Below are 24,364 nucleotides of genomic sequence, written 5' to 3'. Positions count from 1 at the left end.
TTGTGCTGCTATAAAATCTTATGCTGTTTTAGGGATACACTACGAATGTTCTTGTGCATTTTTCTTGGGAATCTGGTTTGTACTGTGGGTGTCTTGCTGAGCTATATCTTGGGGGTCTGTTTCGTGTAAATTTTGGAAGGCTGGTCTGTGTCTCTTTAAATGTTTTAGTGAGTGTTGTTTATATTGTATACGACTGGGAGTTTGGATTGCAGGACTTATTCGTTTTTGTCGTCGTTCCGAGCCGCGTGAGAATAGTTGCAAAAAAACCAACAAAAAAACCCGAAGTAATCTAGCCTGTTAGAATAAGATCTGTTTGAAGGAAGCAAAATACCCGACACTGGTCTGAGGACAGGGATCGTGGGTTCGAGTCCCACCCCTGGTTGTGGGTTTAAGTCCCACTCGTGGGTTAAAGTCCCACTTTTGGTTCACTGGTCTGAGGACAGGGATCGTGGGTTCGAGTCCCACCCCTGGTTGTGGGTTTAAGTCCCACTTGTGGGTTAAAGTCCCACTTTTGGTTCACTTGGCGTGTTGGCGATTTGGGATCCCGTTGGTATTTTGATGCAGCTGTCACTGAGGACCGTGAGGACTCAGTGACTGCGGGGATAGACGTGTCCGGAACCGCAGGCTTCGGCCCTGAGGGACGCCTCAAGGGTGGAAGGGAGTCAGGAGGGTCTGACTGCCCGGAATTCAGTGAACCGCTGGTCTTGTTTCTGTGGTCTTGTTTCTGTTAATGAGGTGTCCGTATCGGTATTTAACAGGCGATTGTGGTCTTTGTTGAATGGGAAGGAGAGGCCTCAGGCCATCTGAAGTAATGCTTCAGTCTTTGCTGTCTGAGTGCAAACAGAGTTGGTTGGAAATAGGCTCGGTGTTAGTGTTTTTCTTTGTTTTCGTGCTAGGAAGTCTCGGTTTTTATTGGAGTAAAATGGGTCAAGCTGAATCTACTCCTTTATCTTTGATTCTGGACCATTGGGCGGACGTTACGGCTAGAGGACGGAATTTATCGTTAATTGTAAAAAAGGGAAAATGGCAAGTCTATTGTGAAAGCGAATGGTCCACCTTTAAAGTGGGCTGGCCTCGGACTGGTACTTTTGATATCACAACCATTCGAGCAGTCCAGGCTATTATCAAGGGAGGGCACCCGGACCAGGTACCTTACATCTCAGTATGGGAAGACCTGGTTCTCTAACCCCCTAACTGGGTTAGACCTTTTCTCCCCCCGCGGGGATTAATGGATTTACCCGCAGAAGTTAGTGCTTTGACATTAAATACTGGGGAAGGGGCTGACCGAGATAATGAGGAGAAAAGTGAGAAAAGTAAAAAAGAACCGCCCAAAATTTACCCTGAAACAGAAGGGCCTCCTGAATGGCCCACGGCGCCACCGCCAGAACCAATTCAGCCCCCTCCTTATTACCCCCCCCTTCCTCAAGTGCCTGCCGGGGGACCGCCCGCCGGCACCCGCAGCAGGAGACGGGCGTGGGCGAATGGGCCTGATTCGACCGTCACTTTGCCCCTTCGAGCGGTTGGGCCACCCCCGGCAGACCAAAATGAGTTGCAGGTGTTGCAATATTGGCCTTTTTCTTCATCTGATCTATATAACTGGAAAACTAATCACCCTCCTTTTTCGGAGAATCCTGCTGCTCTTACAGGTTTAGTCGAGTCTCTGATGTACTCCCATCAACCGACTTGGGACGACTGTCAGCAATTACTAAACACCCTCTTTACCACCGAAGAGAGAGAAAGAATTGTCTCGGAGGCGCGAAAAGCTGTTCGTGATCCTGCCGGGCGAACAACGCTGACGGCGGCAGAAGTCGATGAGGCTTTTCCTTTGACACGGCCACAGTGGGACTATAATACAGCAGCAGGTAGGGAACGGCTGTCCATCTATCGCCGGGCTCTGGTGGCAGGACTTAGGGGGGCTGCAAGGAAACCTACTAATTTGGCTAAGGTAAGGGAAATTATGCAAGGTTCTAACGAACCTCCCTCTGTGTTCCTTGAGAGGCTTATGGAAGCCTATCGGATATACGCTCCTTTTGATCCGACATCAGAAGGGCAGAGGGCGTCTGTTATTATGTCATTTATTGGGCAGTCTGCCCCAGACATAAAAAGAAAATTGCAGCATATAGAAGGGTTACAGGACTATACTCTTCGGGATGTGGTAAAAGAGGCTGAGAAAGTATATCATAAGAGAGAAACAGAGGAGGAGAAACAAGAGAGAGAAAAAAAAGGAAAGGGAGGAAGCAGAAGAAAGAAGACAGAAGTGTCAGGATAGGAATTTAACTAGGATTTTAAGTACAGTAATACAAGAGGGAAAGCGACAAGGAGCAGAGAGATCCAGACAGGGAGGGAACCTGGGTGACAGTCAAAGGCAAGGGCCAAGGAGACCCGGAAGAGGATGGGTGCCCTTGGAAAATGATCAATGTGCTTTTTGCAAAAAGAAGGGACATTGGGCCCGAGAATGCCCTAAGAAGAAAGGGTTGAAAGTCATGATCTTGGAAGACGAAAATTAGGGGAGACGGGGCTCAGCCCCCCTCCCCGAGCCGATGCAGGAGCTTTAATATTCTGTACTCAAGAAACCAATGGGAAAAACAAAAGAGAAACAGACTCTGGTAATTGGGGCCACCGGACAAAAATAAATGGGATTGCCCGAGGGGTTCTGACTCAGGCCCTTGGTCCGTGCAAACGCCCAGTGGCCTATTTACCCATTATCAAAGCCTGCTGTTAACAGATCGTATCGTTTTCGCACCACCGGCTGTCCTGAATCCGGCCACCCTGCTGCCTGAGGTAGGGAATCTTCCTGTCCACAGCTGCGAGAATATACTGGTGGAAGAGACTGGTATTCGGGCAGATCTCCCAGACCAGCCCTTGCCAGGGGTGCAGTCGTGGTTCACAGATGGGAGTAGCTACCTCGTGGAAGGTAAGCGAAGGGCCGGAGCAGCAGTGGTAGATGGGAAGAGGGTCGTATGGGCCAGCGCCTTGCCTGAAGGGACCTCAGCGCAGAAGGCTGAATTAATAGCCCTGATACAGGCCCTATGATTGGCAGATGGGCGACTGATTAACATATACACAGATAGCCGGTATGCCTTTGCAACAGCACATGTACATGGCACCGTCTATCAACAGAGAGGACTATTAACCTCAGGGGGAAAAGACATAAAAAACAAGGAGGAAATACTAAGCCTCTTGGAAGCCATCCATCTTCCGAAGGAGGTAGCCATTATACACTGTCCTGGGCACCAGAAAGGAACAGACTTTATAGCAAAAGGGAACCAAATGGCTGATAAACATGCCAAGGAGGCGGCCCAAGGACCCATGATCCTACTGACCAAAATCAAAGAACTCACCTCGGTGGGAAGCTCAGAAACCAGAGAAAAGGTCATCCTGTCTGAAGAAGAGAGTGTGGCCTACCTTACTCATATCCACTAATTGACGCACTTGGGACCTGAGAAAATGCGGAGTCCCCAAGGTAATTGGGTCAGACAATGGACCTGCCTTTGTCGCCCAGGTAAGTCAGGGGCTGGCCAAACAATTGGGGATTGATTGGAAGCTTCATTGTGCTTACTGGCCCCAAAGTTCAGGACAGGTAGAAAGGATGAATAGAACTATAAAGGAGACTTTTAACTAAGTTGGTTACAGAGACCGGCGGGGGTGATTGGACAGCCCTTCTCTCCCTTGCTCTTTTCTGCGCGCGAAATACCCCAGGACCCACGGGGTTGACCCCCTTTGAGATTATGTATGGGGCGCCCCGCCCATTAATGAGACTTTGGGGAGCTGGGCACGTCCTGATGATGATATTGTTATGTTTGTTGTATTAGTAGCTATGATTTATGTTGTCTACAAGTGTATTTTAGGAATCATTGCCAGAGAAAAGCGCACCATCAGCCGACTTATGGGAGAAGGTTACATAAGAAGAGAGCTGAAGTAGCCTGAAAACTTCTGTCAGAAAAGGCTTGACAAGAGACTGGGGTCTGTGTGGATGGCTCGCACTGATCAACCTGGTCTCCAGCCTTGCTTTGTTACAATAATTAGTAGATTAGTTGTTTTTGTTAGATGATAGGATTGGTAATAAGCCCAACTCAATTACCCTGGAGCGTGAACATGAATTCTAAGATTAGAATTATTAACAAAAGGGAGTGGGGAATGAAAGAAAGGGAAAAAAATTGACATTACTACCCCGCCCCCTCCACGCTATCAGGGTGACCTGGGTTGGGGCTTGTTTGGGTTTTGGCTCGTTTGGGCATGTCTGGAAATGTTGGGGTTTGTATCGAATGGAACTGCGCAGGTGTGCTGGGATTTTCCACTCTCCTTCCCCACACTATTGATGTGCAGATGTGCTGGAATTTTCCGCTCTCCTCCCCTCTCTATATAAACCCTCCCCGCCGGGCCTCGTGGTCGCCTCCTCTATCTCCTGCGTGAGGTATGAGACGGCCCGGAGCTCCGAAATAAAGCCACCTCGTGTTTTTGCAGCAAGCTGGTCTGCACAGGAAAGCAGCTGCAAATGTGACACCGTGCTGGCTGATAGACTGCATGGAGACCTACTTACTACTGTAGCTGGGGTCTGCCGTCCTGCTTTCTTGTAGCTCCCATATTCAGTGGTATACCTTAACAGACACATGTATTTTTTCAATGGGAGTAGAACAGAAAAAGTGTGGTATTGAAGATAGCTCCCACAGGAAAGCAGCTGCAAATGTGACACCGTGCTGGCTGATAGACTGCATGGGGACCTACTTACTACTGTAGCTGGGGTCTGCCTTCCTGCTTTCTTGTAGCTCCCATACTCAGTGGAATAACTTAACAGACACATGTATTTTTTCAATGGGAGCTAAGGAGAAAAAGAGTGTGAGATTGTCATAAATTAGGAACACAATGAGTCATAATCCAATTATAATTGTATTAATTATAGTAAATAGAATATGAGCAAAGACAGCGCTGGACGGCAGGGGAGTCTGCGCTCCGCCAACTGCCGTACTGATTAGTTTAAACAGTCCCTTTTTATACATTTTACATCCGTGGCCGTATAGTAGGAGAACTGCTCTGCGATGCTTCAGGTGCTGTGAGGGGTCTTTTTTTTCTTCTGTCTTTCGATGGTTGCTGAGTAAGAAGTTTTCCTTCTTTGTTTTATAATTGATCCCTCACTTAGATAGAGTTGTTTATCTTATCTTCGCCAGTCCCTTAGAACATCTTGTAGTCATCCTTGAGCAGTATCTCTCCTGTTTACACAAATGGTGTCTGGTATGTGAAGGCAATTGCAGTTATCTTATCTCACATGAGTGATGTCCTGCAGCTGTTCGCATAAGCACTTTCCTTTCTTTTGTCGCTTAACCTTTACATTGAGCTTAACATAAATTTTAATAAACAATACCCTAATTCATAGTTTCTTACAATCCCCCCTTTTTCTTTTATCCTATTATTGTTTATTAGACGCTATTTTCATTTTTGACACTGCAGGCAAACTTTTTTCCACAATCCCGACATGTATCATAACACTCACAAGATAATACCTTACAATTACAATCATAGTTTTCACGTGGCATATCGCATTCACAACAGTCTTCATCATCTTCATCTTCATTAGTAGATACACTTCTATAGTCTGTCTCAGACCTTGTAGTTGAAATAAGTAGTTTAGCTATGTCAAACCGCTCCTTAATAAAATGTAAAATGTAGCGTAATATACATGGTCCAAACACAAGTCCCAGAATCAACATAATAAGCGGTCCTGCTAAGGCAGACAACAAAGTGCTTAGCCAGGGTGAAACGTTAAACCAATTTTCATACCATGATCTGCCCATCTCACGATCTTTTTTACGTTGCTCTAATCTTTTCCGAAGTTCAGACATGGTGTCTTGGACTACTCCTGTATGGTCAGCAAAAGAACAGCATTCTTCATTGAGAGCTACACATAGCCCTCCTTCCTTTAAGAACAATAGGTCTAATCCTCTTCTGTTTTGCAACACTACTTCTGGTAAAGACTTTACTGAGGTGGCTAAACTTTGAATAGATTGTTCTATTTTTGCTAAATCCTCATCTACAGCCATCTGCAAACTTTGTAATTCCTGTCCTTTCACTAGGGAGGTTATGCCTGTACCTGCTCCAACTCCGCCCGCTATCAGCAGTGTAGCTAAGGTTACTACTGTAATTGGCTCTCGTTTTTGTCTATTCAGATTTCCTTCAAAGTGGTGCAACACCTCCTCAGAGGTGTGATAGATCAGACGAGGAACAATAATCACCTGTACGCAAAACTGAGATTGATTAAACACATCTAGGGATAAACAAGGCGTTACTCCGATGTCTGAGCAAACCCACTTAGCTCCTGGTGTCGGGATAACCCATTTGTCATTTTGGTTCTTGTGTCTCTCTATATTGATGTTAGTGGCTGTTCGGTTGCACAGAGGCTGATATTTTTCGGGCACTGTACCTATACATTTTCCTTGACCTGTTATGAATTGAATAGTAATTCCTTGCGTATGGTTCCTTAAGTCATCCCATGGACATTCTTGTGGGTTTGAACCATTAGACCATTGAATTTTAGCTGGTTTTCCAATTGCTTCAAAATACGGTGGTCTAACATTATAACATAACCAGCATTCCTTAGTTAAATTCGGTTTGCTTTCATTAAGGGCACGATAAGAGGCTTGCATTAGATTCCATAAGGGGTCCTTGGATTCTGACAACTCTGCATCCCTGGATAAGGAGAATTCAGTTACAGTGTCATCAGTTGTTTCCGAAAAGGAGTTTGGAGAAGTGGTTGTGACACTTATGGGGGCAACCTTTTCTTTAGAGAAAGTGGGTGGATTCAGGACCAGATTTGGTCTCATTGGCTTCTCTTTAGGGAGAGTGGGTGGATTCAGGACCAGATTTGGTCTCATTGGCTTCTCTTTAGGGAGAGTGGGTGGATTTAGGACCAGATTTGGTCCTATTGGCAAAGGATCATGAGGAAGCTTTTCTTTGACTATTCTAAAGAAACTTCTCCTATCTGTTCCTGGTTCCCAATATCTAATTCCCCAGATACGGCCAATTAACCATGTGTCATCTTGGGGTTGCTTGACTTTAATTTCTATTTTATCACATTCTGATGGGGATGATTTCATTCCCCTTACGGACCCCCAGACCCCGGAGCCGTCAGATCCATGCTGTGGTGGACTGCATCCTGGGGGACCCCAAGTAATGTTTATATATCTATCTCCTGCTGTTTTCCAATCTGAGGCTATTGTCTCGCACCCCCAATAACCACAATAATAATGGCCTGGATAATTACAATAACTCTTCCCAGGGTTGGAAGCTGGACACACATAGAATGCTTTAGAGTTGGCTTCCGTTTCCTCCCAGCCTCTTTGAATATCGACAGGAATCAGTGAGACTAATGGCACAGTAAAATTCCAGTCTCCTGGAGAGGTTTGACTTTGGACTAGTTTAGATTCTTGTAGATTATATAGTTTCCAGAGCATCAGCTCATGGGGGTTTCCATCTGCTTGAGTTAAGATCAATATCAAAACTAACAGTATACCAGGAAAAACGGTATTTGTCAATTTTACCATTTTAAATATAATTTTACCAGTCCTAGGGAAGTTCGACCATGGTTGCTTTTGCATCCCATTGTTTTGGTTCCTTTCTCCACGGTTTGTTTCTCCTCTGCCTCGCCCGTCGACTCGGTTGCTTCGAGCCACGGGGTATACCATCTTCTTGGCAGCAGGGGAATTCTTCAGGAGAACAGCTGTTTCGGGCTTTCTGCCTGTTTACATAGGCTTCCCACTTCGCAGCTTTAACTAATGGGACAAAGCAAGACACAGTTAGCACTCCCCTTCTGCACTTTATAGCCAAGGTTTTTGCTACAAAAGGGAACTGGTTTGTTGGAATTGTTTTAACTTTGCTCAATGAAAGTTCTTTAGATTCTCCAATACTGTGTGCGAACTTTAATATTCACAATGTGTCTACCGTTTATCCTGGCATACCTTACACCTAAAACAAGCAAATGGATAGCAATTGTGATTCATTTAATTCATATATCTTGTATATATATTCATATCTTCTATATTCAATATTGTATGGTCACATAAGTTTAGCAATTTCCCTCAGCACACTTTGTATGTTTCCATATATAATAGATAAACAAAGAAAAAATTATTGCCAATATAAACAACAATACACACTTTACAGCAAAAGGTAACTCAGCAAAATAATCAAATAAAGTCTCTATCATTGTATTATCTTTTCAGAGTTATCCTGGTGTCACCTGGAGCACTGATTACTTTCCAGTGGGGTCTTGTCACTGGACCTTTAATTCGACTGGCATGAGTCCATCCACGCTCAGCAGTCCGAACAGCCGTTTCTGTTGTAACCAAAACAAGATAAGGTCCCTCCCAATTGGGTTTTAGGGTTTCTTCCTTCCACACTTTAATCAATATCCAATCGCCAGGTTTAACATTGTGAATTTTTAGGTCTAATGGGGGTCGTTGCACAATCAATCCATGTTCCCAAAGCTCTTTACGATGTTCTGCTAATTGCGAAACATATTCATTAATTACACGATCTCGAATTAAAACATTTGTTTGTGGGCTTTCAATTCTATATGACATTCCATACACCATTTCAAATGCTGATATTCCTACATCTGCTCGGGGCCTGGTTCTGAGAATTAATAGTGCCATAGGTAGGCACTTAATCCATGATAATTTGGTTTCTATCATTAATTTAGTCAAAGTAGTTTTGATTTCTCCATTCATCCTTTCAACCTTTCCCGAACTTTGTGGATGCCATGGTGTATGGTATTCCCATTTAATACCCAAGTTTTCTGTTAGATCTCTAACAATTTTTGACACAAAGTGTGTTCCTCTGTCCGAATCAATTACATCAGGTACTCCATATCGAGGTATAATGTGTTCAAGTAATATCTTAGTAACTTGGTTAGCAGTTGCCTTGGAGGTAGGAAAAGCCTCAACATAATGTGTTAAATGATCCACCATTACTAATAAATATTTGTAACGCCCTCTCCTAGGTAGTTCAGTAAAATCCACTTGTATGTGTGAGAAGGGTCGGTATGCTGGGGAACGTCCTCCAAGAGGTTTTTGTCTCATGTTGTTTCGATTTACCCTTTGACAGGTCTCGCAGGCTGCTGTCACCGTTTTTGCTATGTTATATACGCCTATACAGGCAAACTGTCGATTGAAATGATCAACTAACACCTGGGTTCCCCAGTGTGTTTTACTGTGTATTTTTGAAAATATTTCGAGTGCTATGCCCTTTGGTAGGACTTCTCTCCCATCTGGCAATATGTACTTACTATCCTGTTCTTTAGCTCCCATTTGTTCTAGTTTTTCCTTTTCTACAGGCTCAAAACTCAAATTTTTACTAACAGGTACTTGTTGCATAGTCAAAATCGTATTATAATTGCCTGCCACTCGCTTTACTTCTGTGTCAGCTGCATTATTTCCCCTAACTTGATAATTTGTACCTCGCTGGTGTCCCTTTATATGTACAACTGCTATTTTATTCGGCAATTTTAATGCCCCCAGAACTCGCCAAATCAATTCCGGGTGTATCAATTCCTTTCCCTGTGAGTTAACAAATCCTCTTTCCTCCCATATTTTTCCAAAAGTGTGTACTACTCCGAACGCATAACGTGAGTCTGTATATATAGTTCCATCCTTTCCCTTCAGTGACACTAATGCTTTCCACAATGCATATAATTCATAAGCTTGAGCCGACCAGCTGGCACTCAGGGGGCCTGATTCTACTGTCTTAAACTCTCCTTTTTCCATCTTAACAATGGCATATCCGGACAGTCGTTTACCTTCCACTATTCGTGATGACCCATCTATAAATAATACTTCCCCATATTGTAGTTCTTCTTCTTCTAAGTCTGGCCTAATATGTGTCTGCTGTTCAATTGTTTGAAAACAATTGTGCAATAGTTCATTACTTTCTCCTGGGTACAGAAATTCAGCGGGGTTAGCTGCTCCAATAGTTTTCAAAGATAGTTTAGGGGATTCTACAAGTATTCCCTCATACTTTAATAATCGGCTATCTGTAAGCCATTTCTCTGCTTTTTGTTGTAACACTCCTCTGATGTTATGTGGAGCATATAAGACAACTTCTCCATTAAAGGTAATGCGATTTGTTTCCTCAAGTAATAAGGCAGCAGCAACAATGATTTGTAAGCAGCTCGGCCAACTCCTGCTCACAGGGTCTAACAGCTTTGATAGGTATGCCACCGGTTTCTTTTGTCCAGCCCATTCCTGAGTTAATACTCCGAATGCCGTTCCTTCATGTACGTTAACAAATAAATGGAACGGCCGCTTTAAGTCTGGTAAACTTAAAACTGGTGCTTGACTTAGCTCTCTCTTTAGACTGGCAAACTGCTCTTGATCCTGAGAGGTCCACTTGGGTATTTTGTCTTTGGACAGTTGTTCATATAAAAATTTAACTTTAAAGCTATAATTCTCTATCCATTGCCTACAATACCCAAATAGCCCTAATGCCTGCCGAATTTGCCTCTTAGTGACAGGCATGGGTAATTCCAGAATTCCTTTCATGCGCTCTGGATCCAATATCTTTTTTCCGTTAAACAAATAATGTCCCAAATATTTCACTTTTTCCTCCACAAATTGTAACTTTTCCTGTGATAGCCGTACTCCCTTTTGTGCAAGGAAGTTTAGGAGTCGAATGCTTTCTTTTCTTACATCTTCCTTATTATTCCCTGCTATGAGCAGATCATCTACATATTGTAACAGCAAGTTTCCCGTTTGTACCTGGTATTCTTTTAAAAGCTCTTCCAGGGCCTGTCCAAACAGATTAGGGGACTTGGTGAACCCTTGGGGGAGCACAGTCCATCTCAATTGCTGTCTACGGCCTGTTTCTATGTCTTCCCATTCAAAGGCAAAATAATCACGGCATTCTTCTGCCAGTGGACAGGCCCAAAAGGCATCCTTTAAATCAACCACACTATACCAGGAGTTATGGGGTCATAGCTTGCTTAGCAATGTATATGGATTTGCTACTACAGGGAACCGGGTGATAGTTCTTTTGTTTATTTCCCTTAAATCATGCACAAGCTGATATTTTCCATTTGGTTTTTTTACAGGCAGAATGGGGGTGTTAAAGGGTGACATGCAAGGCTCTAAGATTCCTTGTGCTAATAATCGATCAATTTCTGGTTTTAATCCTCTCCGTCCTTCTAGGGATATGGGATATTGCTTTACCCTCACAGGTATGTGGGGTTCAGAAATTTGGACTTTAATCGGTGGGATTTCCAGTCTACTAATTGTGTCCGGAGAGTACCAGACATCGGGGTTAATTTGTTTTTGATCATCCACGGTCAAAGGATAAGCAGATACTGTTAGCTCTTGATTCTTTACTTTGATTTCTAATTGCAACTCAACAATTAGATCTCGTCCTAGCAAATTAAATTCTGCTTCAGGAACGAGCAAGAGTTCACCCATTCCGAATTTATTTTCTGTTTCGAAGACCACATTTTTTATTTTATTTACCTTAAAGGGTTCTCCTTTTGCCCCAATCACTTGTACTCTTTCAGGGGATACTTTACATCCCTCAGGTATTTGCCTAATAGTCGATTTCTCAGCCCCAGTGTCTACTAAAAAGGTGAACTCTTGTTTATGGGGACCTACTTTTAATTTTATCAAGGGCTCATGATGACTCCGGTCCCCCAGAATATAGAGCCCCTGACTTTCCTATTCCGCTTTCAATATTTCCTCATCCCTGATCCTTTCTCTGCAATCCTTCTTTATATGTCCCTTTTTTCCACAGTAGAAACAACATCTCTGTTCCTTCTTTACTACTACATTCCCTTGTTTCATTCCAGCAGACTTATGTCCATTAGTCCGTTCTTTACGGTCCTCTCTGACCGCCGCGACCATCATCTTTACTTGCCGCTTGCTATTCTCTTCTTCTCGCCTTACGTAAACTTTCTGAGCTTCCCTCAATAATTCATCCAATCCTCTACTCTGCCAGTCCTCTAACTTTTCAATCTTCTTTCTAATATCTTCCCATGATTTTGCCACAAACTGAATCTTGAGAAGCGCCTGCCTTAAAGGGTCGTCTGGATTCATTCCAGAATACAGCTGAAGGGCTTTCCTCAGTCGTTCCAGCCACTCAGCAGGGCTCTCATCTTTCTTTTGCATTTCATTAAATGCTTTATTGATATTTTGGCCACGGGGTACTGCTTCTCTAATTCCCTGAATTACTATAGTTCTCAGGTCCTGCATATGAGTTCTATGCACCGGGTCCTGATTATCCCAATTAGGTCTTTGGAGTGGCCATTTAATATCTGCTTGAGGTCCCTGGGCATGTTGGGTATCCCACAGCCTCATTCCTGCTCGTCTAATCATATCTCTTTCCTTGGTAGTAAATAATTGACCAAGGATAGATTGCATCTCATCCCAAGTATAAAGGTTTGGTCCCAAGAATTGATCTAATTTTTCAGCCACTCCGAGTGGGTCCTCAATTAAATTTCCCATCTTGGTTCTTTTAAAATCTCTTACGTCTGCCGAGTTCAGGGGTACAGCAATGTATCCAATCACGGGTTGAGGTCCCCCCATGGGCATTTCCCTTAGGGGGTACATCTGAGCTGCCCCTTTGTGGCTTCTAGTTACATGTCTAGGAGGAGGGGGAGACTCTTGCTCCGACTCCGGTGGGGGAGTGGGCGCTCTAGGGACCTCTGGAGGGGTTGTGGGAGCAGGAGGGGAAATGTAAGGAGGGGGGGTTAGAAGGATTTCGTCTATTTCTTCCTTCTTTTTCTTTTGTTTAGTTTTTATTTCACTCAGTGGGTAAAGTCTAGCCCCCGGTCTTTTTAGCCACACTTCCGCATACTGACTTTCTTCCGGGTTAAGGGGTTTTTTATTATTAACCCAGAGATTTAATTGTTGTCTTATCCAATCTTCTTCTGATCCATAGACTGGCCAAAAGACATTTTCAGAAATCTTCTTCCCTCCCCATGTCTTAGTACAGTATTCTATCATTTTCTGCTTATCTTTCCCTAGTGTTCCAGGGAAATATCTCCAATTGTCTAAGATATATGCCAGAGGGGTATTCTTAGGTACAGCGGGTACCCTCCCCATGGGTGTCGAAGGCTTGCTGCCCTTCGCCCCCATCTTCTGGATTATCCACAAACACACACTCACTCACTCCCCTTGTTCCTGGCCCAGTCCCTCGCAGGAGATGGGAAACGCAGTACTTAAGGGTCCACACTCGCTTGGTTCAGTATATCGAACCTCTCATTCGTTATAATCCAGGATACCCAATCCCGCCCGAACGGATAACCCGCGAACCAATTTCGCAATATACTTACGCGTCCTGCGCCTTCGTCCGGACTCCCGTGCACAGAATTTTTATGGGATTTTACCGGTTTTCCCTTTGCTCATTATTCTAGTATTTAGGTTCGTCGGTAAGGTTGAGGTAGGCTGTCAGTCGCGGGGCCGCGGATTGCCGCGGGGCGCCTCCCCGGAGGACTGAAGCTCACCGTTCCTTATCCGAGTCACGGCACCAGGAAATTGTCATAAATTAAGACCACAGTGGATCATAATCCAATTATAGTTTTATTAATTGTAGCAAGTAGAATATGAGCAAAGACAGCGCTGGACGACAGGGGAGTCTGCGCTCCACCAACTGCCGCCCTGATCAGTTCGAACAGTCCTTTTTTATACATTTTAAATTCGTGGACGTGAAGTAATGTAGGTATTCTGTACGTGCTCCAGGTGCTGTGAGATGGTCGTTTTCCTGTGAGGGGGTCGTTTTCCGCCTTCCGGTGGTTGTTGAGCAAGGAGTCTTCCTCCATTGTTCCATAGTTGATTTCTCACTTGTATGTCTTTATATGGAGTCGTTCGTCCCACATCTGCCAGTTTCTCAGAACATCCTATGGTTATTTTTGACCAGTATATCCCCTGCTTGCATAATCGATATCCGTTTTGTATATGCCATTTCAGTTATCTTATCTCACACAAGGATGTCTGGTAGCTGTTTGCATAAGCGACTTCCTGTCTTCTGTTGTTTAACCTTTACATCGAGCCCAGCATAAATTTTCAATAAACAATACCCTGATTCTTAGTTTCTCACACTGGGAAGAGGTTTGAGGTTACTGGGATTTACTGGGAGGGGTTTGGGGTCACTGGGAGTTACTGGGAGGGGGTTTGGGGTAACTGGGAGCTACTGGGAGGGGCTTTGGGGGCTACTGGGAGTTACTTGGAGGGGGTTTGAGGTAACTGGGGGCTACTAGGAGGGAGTTTGGGGTAACTGGGAGCTACTGGGAGTTACTGGGAGGGGCTTTGGGGGCTACTGGTAGTTACTGGGAGGGGGTTTGGGGTAACTGGGGGCTACTGGGAGGGAGTTTGGGGTAACTGGGAGCTACTGGGAGTTACTGGGAGGGGCTTTGGGGGCTACTGGTAGTTACTGGGAGGGGCTTTGGGGGCTACTGGGAGTTACTGGGAGGGGGTTTGGGGTAACTGGGGGCTACTGGGAGGGAGTTTGGGGTAACTGGGAGCTACTGGGAGTTACTGGGAGGGGGTTTGGGGGTTACTGGTAGTTACTGGGAGGGGGTTTGGGGGTTACTGGGAGCTACTGGGGCTTTGGAGGACCCTTCTCCCCCAGAGCCGGATCTAGATGTGCCCCAATGGGATCCCTCCGCCAATGAGGTTTGGCCCCTTTCCCCGCGGATCCTTCCGCCGCTCAATAAAAGCCGCCGCTCCAGTGTGTCAACTGGGTTGAACTGGGATGGACTAGGGAGACTCTTGCATCCAAACCCCACCAAACTGGAACTCTTACACACCAAGTTGCACCAAAACCTCACTTTTTCCTCTCGGAAATGCCTCAAAACCCCACTTTTCACCTCAAAACTCCACCCAAACCCCACTTTTCCCCTCAGAATTGCCCCAAAACCACATTTTATCCCCCAAAATTGCCCCAAAACCTCACTTTTCTCCTCAAAACCCCACGTTTCCTATCAGAATTGCCCCCAAACCTCATTTTATCCCTCAGAAATAGCCCAAAACCTCACTTTTCCACTCAAAACTTTACCCAAATCACACTTTTCCCCTCAGAAATACCCCAAAACCCCCCTTTTCCCCTCAAAACTCCACCGAAACCCCACTTTTCCCATCAGAATTGCCCCAAACCCTCATTTTATGCCTCAGAAATACCCCAAAACCTCACTTTTGCCCTCAAAATGTCACTCAAATCACACTTTTCCCCTCAGAAATACCCCAAAACCCCAGTTTTCCCCTCAGAAATACCCCAAATCCTCACTTTTCACCTCAAAACTCCACCAAAACCCCACTTTTCCCCTCAGAATTGCCACAAACCCTCATTTTATCCCTCAGAAATACCCCAAAACCTCATTTTATCCCCCCAAATTGCCCCAAAACCTCACATTTCCCCTCAAAACCCCACTTTTCCCCTCAGAAACACCCCAAACCCCCACTTTTCCCCTCAAAACTCCTCCAAAACCCCACTTTTCCCCTCAGAATTGCCCCAAAACCTCACTTTTCACCTCAAAACTCCTCCAAAACCCCACTTTTCCCCTCAGAATTGCCCCAAAACCTCACTTTTCACCTCAAAACTTCTCCAAAACCCCACTTTTCCCCTCAGAATTGCCACAAAAGCTCATTTTATCCCCCCAAATTGCCCCAAACCCCCACTTTTCCCCTCAGAATGGATGTGCAGCCTACCCAGACTCTGACCTTTGGCACTGGGAGGCAACTGGGAGGGAACTGGGAGGCAACTGGGAGCGGCTCCTGCTCCAGAGCGCGGCCACGGGCGCTGATTGGACGGAGAGAGGAGGGCGCCGAGCACTGATTGGTTGCTACGGGAGTGGAGTCTGCCCGGCAACGGGACTAAAGAGAGATGATTGGCTGAGAGGCGGAGCGGCGTCTGGGGGGCGGGGGGGAATGGGAGGGAACTGGGGAGGGAACTGGGGAGGGACGGGGATGAGCTGGGAGGGAACTGGGAGGGAACTGGGACGAACTGGGAGGGCACTGAGAGGGAACTGGGAGCAACTGGGATGAGCTGAGGGCACTGGGAGGGACTGGGAGCAACTGGGAGGGACTGGGAGCAACTGGGAGGGAACTGGGAGCAACTGAGAGGGAACTGGGATAAACTGGGATGAGCTGGGAGGGCACTGAGAGGGAACTGGGAGCAACTGGGAGGGAACTGGGAGCAACTGGGATGAGCTGGGGGGACTGAGGGGGCTGGGAGCAACTGGGAGGGGACTGGGATGAACTGGGAGGGAACTGAGGGGAACTGGAGGGAACTGGGAGCAACTGGGATGAGCTGGGGGGACTGAGGGGACTGGGATGAACTGGGATCAATTGGGAGGGGACTGGGACAAATTGAAGGGAACTGGGAGGGACTGGGAAGGAGTTTTGATTTTTTATCCCACTTTCAGCCAGTTTTGACCCATTTTTGACCCATTTATTCCATTATCCCCCAATTTTATCCCATTTTCAGACAGTTTTGACCCATTTTGACCCATTTTTTACCCCATTTATTCCATTAACCCCCAATTTTATCCCACTTTCAGCCATTTTTTACCCATTTTGACTCATTTCTCCCCATTTTTCACCCATTTTTCACCCATTTTTGACCCATTTTAACCCCCTTTATTGCATTATCCTCCAATTTTATCTCATTTTCAGCCATTTTTGACCCTTTTCGACCCATTTCCCCCCATTTTCAGCCATTTTTGACCCATTTTTGCCCCATTTCCCCCCATTTTGACCCATTTTTGACCCATTTCCCTCCATTTTTGACCCATTTCTCATTTTCAGCCATTTTGACCCATTTTCGACCCATTTCCCCCCATTTTGACCCATTTTTGCCCCATTTCCCCCCATTTCCCCCAAATTTTGACCCATTTCCCCCCATTTTCGACCCATTTCCCCAGCCTCCAGCCCACGTTCCTGGCCCTGACCTCGCTTACGGCGGGACACACTGTCCGCACTCACCTCTCACACACCTTTCACCCCTTTTGACCCCATTTATCTCATTGTCCCCCAGTTTTATCCCACTTTCAGCCATTTTTGACCCATTTTGACCCCATTTATTGCATTATCCTCCAATTTTATCCCACTTTCAGCCATTTTTGACCCGTTTTTGACCCATTTCGACTCATTTCCCCCCATTTTTGACCCCATTTATTCCATTTTCCCCCATTTTTTACCCATTTTGACCCATTTTTGACCCATTTATTGCATTATCCTCCAATTTTATCCCACTTTCAGCTATTTTTGACCCATTTCCCCCCATTTTCAGCCATTTTTGAGCCATTTCCCCCCATTTTCAGCCATTTTTGAGCCATTTCCACCCATTTTGACCCATTTCTGCCCCATTTCCACCCCATTTCCCCCCATTTCTGCCCCATTTCCCCCCATTTCCCTCCATTTTGACCCATTTTTGCCCCATTCCTGCCCCATTTTTGCCCCTCAGCCTGCCCTCTCCAGCACCAGGTAGATCCCCACAGGACAGTGGTCGCTGCCCTGGGCCCGCTGCTCGATCCTGCTGTCGCACAGATCCTTCCTGCCCCTCTGGGACCACAGGCAGTAATCCAGCCTCCAGCCCACGTTCCTGGCCCTGGCCCCGCTCAGGTAGGTCCAGAAGGTGAAGGCGTTGGGCAGCGAGGGGTTAAACACCCGGAAGCTGTCGAGGAAGCCGGCCCCCAGCAGCTCCCTGAACGTCTCCCGCTCCTCCCGTGTGAACCCGGGGCTCCTCTTGTTCCCCGACGGGTTCCTCAGGTCCAAGGGCTGGTGGGCGACGTTGAGGTCGCCGCAGATGGCGACCGGTTTGGACCGGTCCAGCTGGGACACGAAGGAGCGGAAGCGCTCGTCCCAGGCCTGCCGGAAGCTCAGGCGGCCCAGGCCTCGCCCGGAGTTGGGCACGTAGACGCAGACGACGCGCAGGGCAGGGAACTCGGCCGTCAGCACGTGGCCCTCGGCGTCCAGCTCGGGGTCACCTGGCAAGGGGACACACAGACAGGGATAAAAAGGGGCTTTAGGGGCCCAAAAAGGGGCTCTAGAGGCCCAAAAAGTCACTTTAGTCCTCAAAAATCAACTTTGATGGCCTAAAAAGGCACTTTAGTGGCTCAAAAAGTCACTTTAGAGGCCTAAAAAGGGACTTTAGAGGCCGAAAAATCACTTTAGAGGTCAAGAAGGGGATTTATTGACTCAGAAAGGGGCTTGAGTGGCCCAAAAAGGGACTTTAGAGGCCTAAAAAGTCAATTTTGTACCTAAAAAGGGACTTCAGTAGCTCAAAAAGGGGCTTTAGTGGCCCAAAAAGTCACTTTAGTGGCCAAAAAGGGGCTTTAGAGGCCTAAAAAGTCACTTTAGAGGATCAAAAAGTCACTTTAGAGGTCAAAAATGGGGTCCAGTGGCCTAAAAATACACTTTAGTGGCTCAAAAAGTCACTTTAGTAGCCAAAAAGGTCGTTTAGTGGCCAAAAAAGTCACTTTAGGGGCCCAAAAAGGGGCTTTAGAGATCAAAAAGGGGCTTTAGCAGCTCAAAAAGAGGGTTTAGAGGTCTAAAAAGTCACTTTCGTAGCCAAAAGGGACTTTAATGGCCTAAAAAGACATTTAGAGGCCTAAAAAGGGGCTTGAGAGGCCCAAAAAGTCACTTTAGAGGTCAAAAAGGGGCTTGAGAGGCCCAAAAAGTCACTTTAGTGGCCAAAAAGTCCCTTTAGAGGCCCAAAAAGTCACTTTAGAGGCCTAAAAAGTCACTTTAGAGGTCAAATAGGGGCTTTAGAGGCCTAAAAAGTCACTTTAGAGGTCAAAAATTCACTTGAGTGGCACAAAAATGGACTTTAGAGGCTTAAAAAGTCATTTTAGTAGCCAAAAAGTCATTTTAGAGGCCCAAAAAGTCACTTTAGTGGCCAAAAAGGGGCTCTAGAGGCCTAAAAATTCCCTTTTGTAGCCAAAAAGTCACTGTATTGTCCCAAAAGTCACTTTAGTAGCCAAAAAGGGGCTCTAGAGGCCTAAAAAGTCCCTTTTGTAGCCAAAAAGTCACTGTAGTGTCCCAAAAGTCACTTTAGAGGCCTAAAAAGACACTTTAGTAGCTAAAAAGAGGGTTTAGAGGTCTAAAGAGTCACTTTAATGGCTCAGAAAGTCATTTTATTGCCCAAAAAGGGGCTTTAGAGGCCTAAAAAGTCACTTTAGAGGTCAAAAAGGGGCTTTAGAGGCTCAAAAAGGGGCTTTAGAGGCCTAAAAAGTCACTTTACTGGCCAAAAAGTCAATTTAGAGGCCCAAAAAGTCAATTTTTGGGCCAAAAAGTCATTTTACTGGCCTAAAGAGTCACTTTAGAGGCCTAAAAAGAGGCTTTAGAGGCCTAAAACGTCACTGTCGTGGCTTTAATGGCTCCTGAGGGCCCCAAATGGCCACTTAAGGCCTCAAAATGGCCACTTAAGGCCTAAAAATGGCTCCTAAAGGGCCCCAAATGGCCACTGAAGGGCCCCAAATGGCACTTAAGGCCTCAAAATGGCTCCTGAGAGCTTCTGGTGGCCATTAAGAGCCCCAAATGGCCACTTAAGGCCTCAAAATGGCTCCTGAGAGCCCCAAATGGCCACTTAAGGCCTGAAAATGGCCACTGAAGGCCCCAAATGGCCACTTAAGGCCTCAAAATGGCTACTTAAGGCCCCAAATGGCCACTTAAGGCCTCAAAATGGCTCCTGAGACCCCCAAATGGCCACTGAAGTCCTCAAAATGTCTCCCGCGAGCCTGTGGCGGCCACCCAGGGCCTGGAAACGGCCAGCAGCGCCCCAGCTTTGGCTACTCACCCATGCCATAGGTGACAGCCAGGGGTTTGGTCCTGCTGAGCAGCCCCATGCCGATGTAGCTGGGCCGGTCGCTGGGGCTGTGCTGGTGAGGGAAGGCCCCGAGGCTCCGCAGCTCCTCTGGCACCGACTCAGCCCCACATTTGGTCTCCTGGAGGCAAAGGACGTCGGGGGCATCGGCCTGGACCCACTGGGGGGGGGGAAAGGGAGGTTTTGGGGCGGTTTGAGGCGGTTTCGGGGCCGTTTTGAGCCCGTTTCAGGCGCCATGTTGAGTCTCTTGGCAGGCGCCATTTCGTGGGGGGGTTTTGAGGCATTTTTGGGTCGTTCTGAGGCACTTTTGGGTCATTTTCTGAGTCATTTCTTTGGATCTGTGTTTAAGAGGGTTTTTTGGGTCATTTTGGGTCTTTTTGAGTGATTTTGAGTCACTTTATGTGGTTTTTTAGGGCCTTTTTCATCCATTTCTGGCTCCATTTTGTGTCTCTTTGTGGGGAGTTTCTGAGGCATTTTTGGGTCATTCAGAGGCACTTTTGGGTCATTTTTTGAGTCATTTCTTTGGACCTGTGTTTAAGAGTTTTTTTGGGTCATTTTGGGTCATTTTGAGTGATTTTGAGTCACTTTATGTGGTTTTTAAAGCCCTTTTTGCATCCATTTCTGGCACCATTTTGTGTTGGGTTTTTGAGGCATTTTTGGGTCATTCTGAGGCACTTTTGGGTCATTTTTTGAGTAATTTCTTTGAATCTGTGTTTAAGAGATGTTTTTGGGTCATTTTGAGTGATTTTGAGTCACTTTTAAGAGGTTTTTAAAGTCGTTTTTGCATCCATTTCTGGCACCATTTTGTGTCTCTTTGTGGGTCATTCTGAGGCATTTTTGGGTCATTCTGAGGCACTTTTGGGTCATTTTTTGAGTAATTTCTTTGAATCTGTGTTTAAGAGGTTTTTCTGGGTCATTTTGGGTCATTTTGAGTGATTTTGAGTCACTTTTAAGTGTTTTTTTAAGGCTTTTTGCATCCATTTCAGGCACCATTTTTAGGCCTTTGTTGGAGCCATTTTGAGGCATTTTGGGGTTATTTTGGGCCATTTTGGCTCATTTTATGTTCCATTCTTTAACCAATTTTTAAATCATTTTCAGTTTCATTTTCAGCTCAGTTTTGGGCTCATTTTGACCCATTTTAGCCTCATTTTGCCCAATTTTACCTCATTTCAGGCCGATTTTGGGCCCATTTTGAGCCTTTTTCACCCCATTTTTGGGTCAAAATCCCTCATTTTTGGCCCATTTTCATTCCCTTCCTTTGAACCAACTTCTCAACCACTTCAAGACCCATTTTTAGCTCCATTTTGGGCTCATTTTGACCCATTTTGGCCTCATTTTGGCTCCATTTTGCCCAATTTTACCACATTTCCGGTCCATTTTGAGCCTTTTTCACCCCATTTTTGGGTCAAAATCCCTCATTTTTGGCCCATTTTCATTCCCTTCCTTTGAACCAACTTCTCAACCACTTCAAGACCCATTTTTAGCTTCATTTTGGGCTCATTTTTACCCATTTTGGGCTCATTTTGGCCCATTTTGGCCTCATTTTGGCTCCATTTTGCCCCATTTTCCCTCATTTCAGCTGCCATTTTGAACCTTTTTCACCCCATTTTTGGGTCAAAATCCCCCCTTTTTGAGTCCTGTCCAGCCCCATTTCTCTGGGGCGCCCCAGTCTGGTCCAGTTTCAGCCCAGTTTAACCCACCTCCAGGCCTCCTTTCTTCACCCAGGCCCTGAGACCGTCCACGTTCCACGACGTCACCTTGAAGTTGAACCTTCGCCCGTCTTCCGTCGTGTCCCAGGGCGGGGGGGGGACACGTACAGGACACTGGGAGAAACTGGGAGGCCACTGGAACTTACTGGGAGGGACTGGGAAGGGGGTTGGGGTGGTTTGGGGTGGTTTTGGGGTGGTTTAAGGGGGATTTGGAGTGTTTTTGGGGCACTTGACAGTACTGGTTTGTACTGGGAGGGCACTGGGAGTTACTGGGAGGGACTGGGAAGGGGGATTGGGGTGGGTTTGGGGTGGTTTGGGGGGGGTTTGGGGTGGTTTAAGGGGGATTTGGGGTGGTTTTGGGGCACTTGGTATGGTTTGTACTGGGAGGGCACTGGGAGTTACTGGGAGGGACTGGGAAGAGGGTTGGGGTGGTTTGGGGGGGGTTGGGGTCACTGGGAGTTACTGGGAGCTACTGGGAGTTACTGGGAGGGGGATTGGAATCACTGAGAGTCACTGGGAGTCACTGGGAGGGGGTTTGTGGGTCACTGGGAGTTACTGGGAGCAACTGGGAGGGACTGGGAGTGGGTTTGTGGGTCACTGGGAGCTACTGGGAGGGACTGGGAGGGGGTTTGGCGTCACTGGAAGCCACTGGAAGCTACTGGGAGGGACTGGGAGAGGGTTTGGGGGTCACTGGGAGTCACTGGGAGCAACTGGGAGTCACTGGGAGGAGGTTTGGGGTCACTGGGAGTCACTGGGAGCTACTGGGAGTCACTGAGAGGGGGTTTGGGGTCACTGGGAGTTACTGGGAGCTACTGGGAGAGGGGTTTTGGGTCACTGGGTGTTACTGGGAGCTACTGGGAGTCACTGGGAGTTACTGGGAGGGGGTTTTGGGTTGACTGGGAGCTCCTTGGAGCTACTGGGAAGGGCTTTGGGGTTAATGGAAGCTACAGAGAGGGGGTTCTGGGTTACTGGGAGTGACTTGGAGCTACTGGAAGGGACTGGGAGGTGGTTTGGGGGTAACTGGGAGTTACTGGGAGCCCCACCAGGGTCGTACTGGTCTGTACTGGTTTATACTGGCGCCTCTCACCCTCTATAAGTCTATAACTTAACCGACAACATGTATTTTTTCAATGGGAGATGAGGTGAAAAAGAGTGTGGGATTGAAGAGAGCTCCCACAGGAAAGCAGCTGCAAATGTGACACCGTGCTGGCTGATAGACTGCATGGGGACCTACTTAGTACGGTAGCTGGGGTCTGCCTTCCTGCTTTCTTGTAGCTCCCATACTCAGTGGTATAACTTAACCGACAACATTTATTTTTTCAATGGGAAAAGAGGAGAAAAAGAGTGTGGGATTGAAGAGAGCTCCCACAGGAAAGTAGCTGCAAATGTGACACAGTGCTGGCAGATACACTGCATGGGGACCTCTTTATCACTGTAGTTGAGGTCTGCATTCCTGCTTTTTTGTAGCTCCCATACTCAATGGTATAAGTTCAGGGAGTGCCGCGAATTTTTCGGCTCTTGGCCTGAAAAACCCAGGGTCGAAGCCTGAAAAATGAACCAGACTTGAAGTCTGAAACCCAGGCTCGAAGCCTGAAAAACCCAGGTTCGAAGCCTGAACAACCAGCTCCAAGCCTACTTCATGCGGCGATCAACCCAGGGTCCGATTCTCAGCTGGGTGGGAAGAAATCAGTCCTACTCAATGTGAGTGATAGCAGAAATCTTCTTCTTCATTGAGAGCAGGCTCTAACTTACATACACAGCAGCTTCAAAGCTAGCTCAGCAACAGCAGCTAATAGATTACATTCTTATGCTCATCCTACTTGCGGTTTCTGCGATAAGCAAGCTCCCTCACATTTTCCCATCTTGTTTTTCCCTCGTAGTTGTTTTCCACGTTGGGCTGTTACCTCGTTAGCTGAAAACAGCCCGACCTTGAAGGAAGAGAAAGCGGCCTGCTGTCTGCGAGACAGCAACTGCTTTAACCATGGCTCTGACTCTGGTCTTGATTGTGCATTAAATTCATATAACTAGAGCTCAGGCTGCCTTGCCCCAACAGACCTAACATTATACCCTGAGATCCATGTCCATTCTCCCTCATTTTCTGCACAGGAAAGAGCTGCAAAGGTTGCACAGTCCTGACTGATAGGCTACACAGGGACCTACGTACCACTGTAGGTGGGGTAGGCGTACTTACTTTACTTTACTTCCCAGACGCCGTGATATAACTTCTACCACCATACTGTATTTCAAACGGGAGCTGAGCAGGCAGAGAGCGCGGGATTGCAGAGAGCTCCCACAAGAAAGCAGCTGCAAAGGTTGCATGGTGCTGACTAATAGGTTTCATGGGGAACAACGTACCACTGTAGGTGTGGTCTGCGTTGCTACTTTTTTGTTGCTCCACAACGCAGAGGTGTAAATTCTACTGGCAACTTTTATTTATACACTGGGAGCTGAGCAGGTCAAGTGACCACGATTGGAGATAGCTCCCACAGGAAGGCAGCTGAAAAGGTGGCACAGTGTTGGTTGTTAGGCTACATGGGGATCTATGTACTACTGTCGGTGGGGTCTGCGTACCTGTTTCTTGTAGCTCCCAGAGGCAGAGGCGTAACATCTACCGGCAGCCGGTATTTTCAAAGGGAGAAAACGAGGCCAGAGCGTGGGATTGGAGATAACTCCCACAGGAAAGCAGCTTCAAAGGTGGCACAGTGCAAGCTGATAGACCACAATGGGACCTACATACCACTGTAGGTGGAGTCTTCCTTCCTGCTTTCTTGTAGCACCAAGACTCAGTATTCTAACTTCTACCGACAGCATGTATTTTTTCAATGGGAGCTGAGCAGTCCTAGTGTTCGGCATTGGAGATAACTCCC

General features: G+C 46.6%; 1 protein-coding gene across 1 annotated transcript; it reads right to left on the bottom strand.

Annotated features, from left to right (window-relative positions):
* Nucleotides 1-17,423: 17,423 nt before the first annotated feature.
* LOC133629460 (DNA-(apurinic or apyrimidinic site) endonuclease-like) lies at nucleotides 17,424-23,732 on the bottom strand. The gene is made up of 4 exons (XM_062020089.1): nucleotides 23,689-23,732; nucleotides 21,489-21,621; nucleotides 19,762-19,948; nucleotides 17,424-17,950 (listed from the first exon to the last, which is right to left on the bottom strand). The coding sequence occupies exons 1-4, from the start codon at nucleotides 23,730-23,732 to the stop codon at nucleotides 17,424-17,426; spliced, it is 891 nt and encodes a 296-aa protein (XP_061876073.1).
* Nucleotides 23,733-24,364: the final 632 nt, after the last annotated feature.

The sequence above is a fragment of the Colius striatus genome, unplaced genomic scaffold, assembly GCF_028858725.1.
Source record: "Colius striatus isolate bColStr4 unplaced genomic scaffold, bColStr4.1.hap1 scaffold_46, whole genome shotgun sequence".
Classification (NCBI taxonomy): Eukaryota; Metazoa; Chordata; class Aves; order Coliiformes; family Coliidae; genus Colius; species Colius striatus.
The sequence above is the reverse complement of the archived record's forward strand: the minus strand, read 5'-3'. Positions and strand labels throughout refer to the sequence as shown.

Excerpts from the sequence above, each read along its gene's own strand:
- LOC133629460 (XM_062020089.1), bottom strand. The coding sequence starts at position 23,732 with ATGGTGGTAGAAGTTATATCACGGCGTCTGGGAAGTAAAGTAAA. Across the intron at positions 21,622-23,688 it reads CGTCTGGGAAGTAAAGTAAA|TTTCTCCCAGTGTCCTGTAC; the intron begins GTAAGTACGCCT and ends GTGGCCTCCCAG. Across the intron at positions 19,949-21,488 it reads TGAAGAAAGGAGGCCTGGAG|TGGGTCCAGGCCGATGCCCC; the intron begins GTGGGTTAAACT and ends CCCCCCCCCCAG.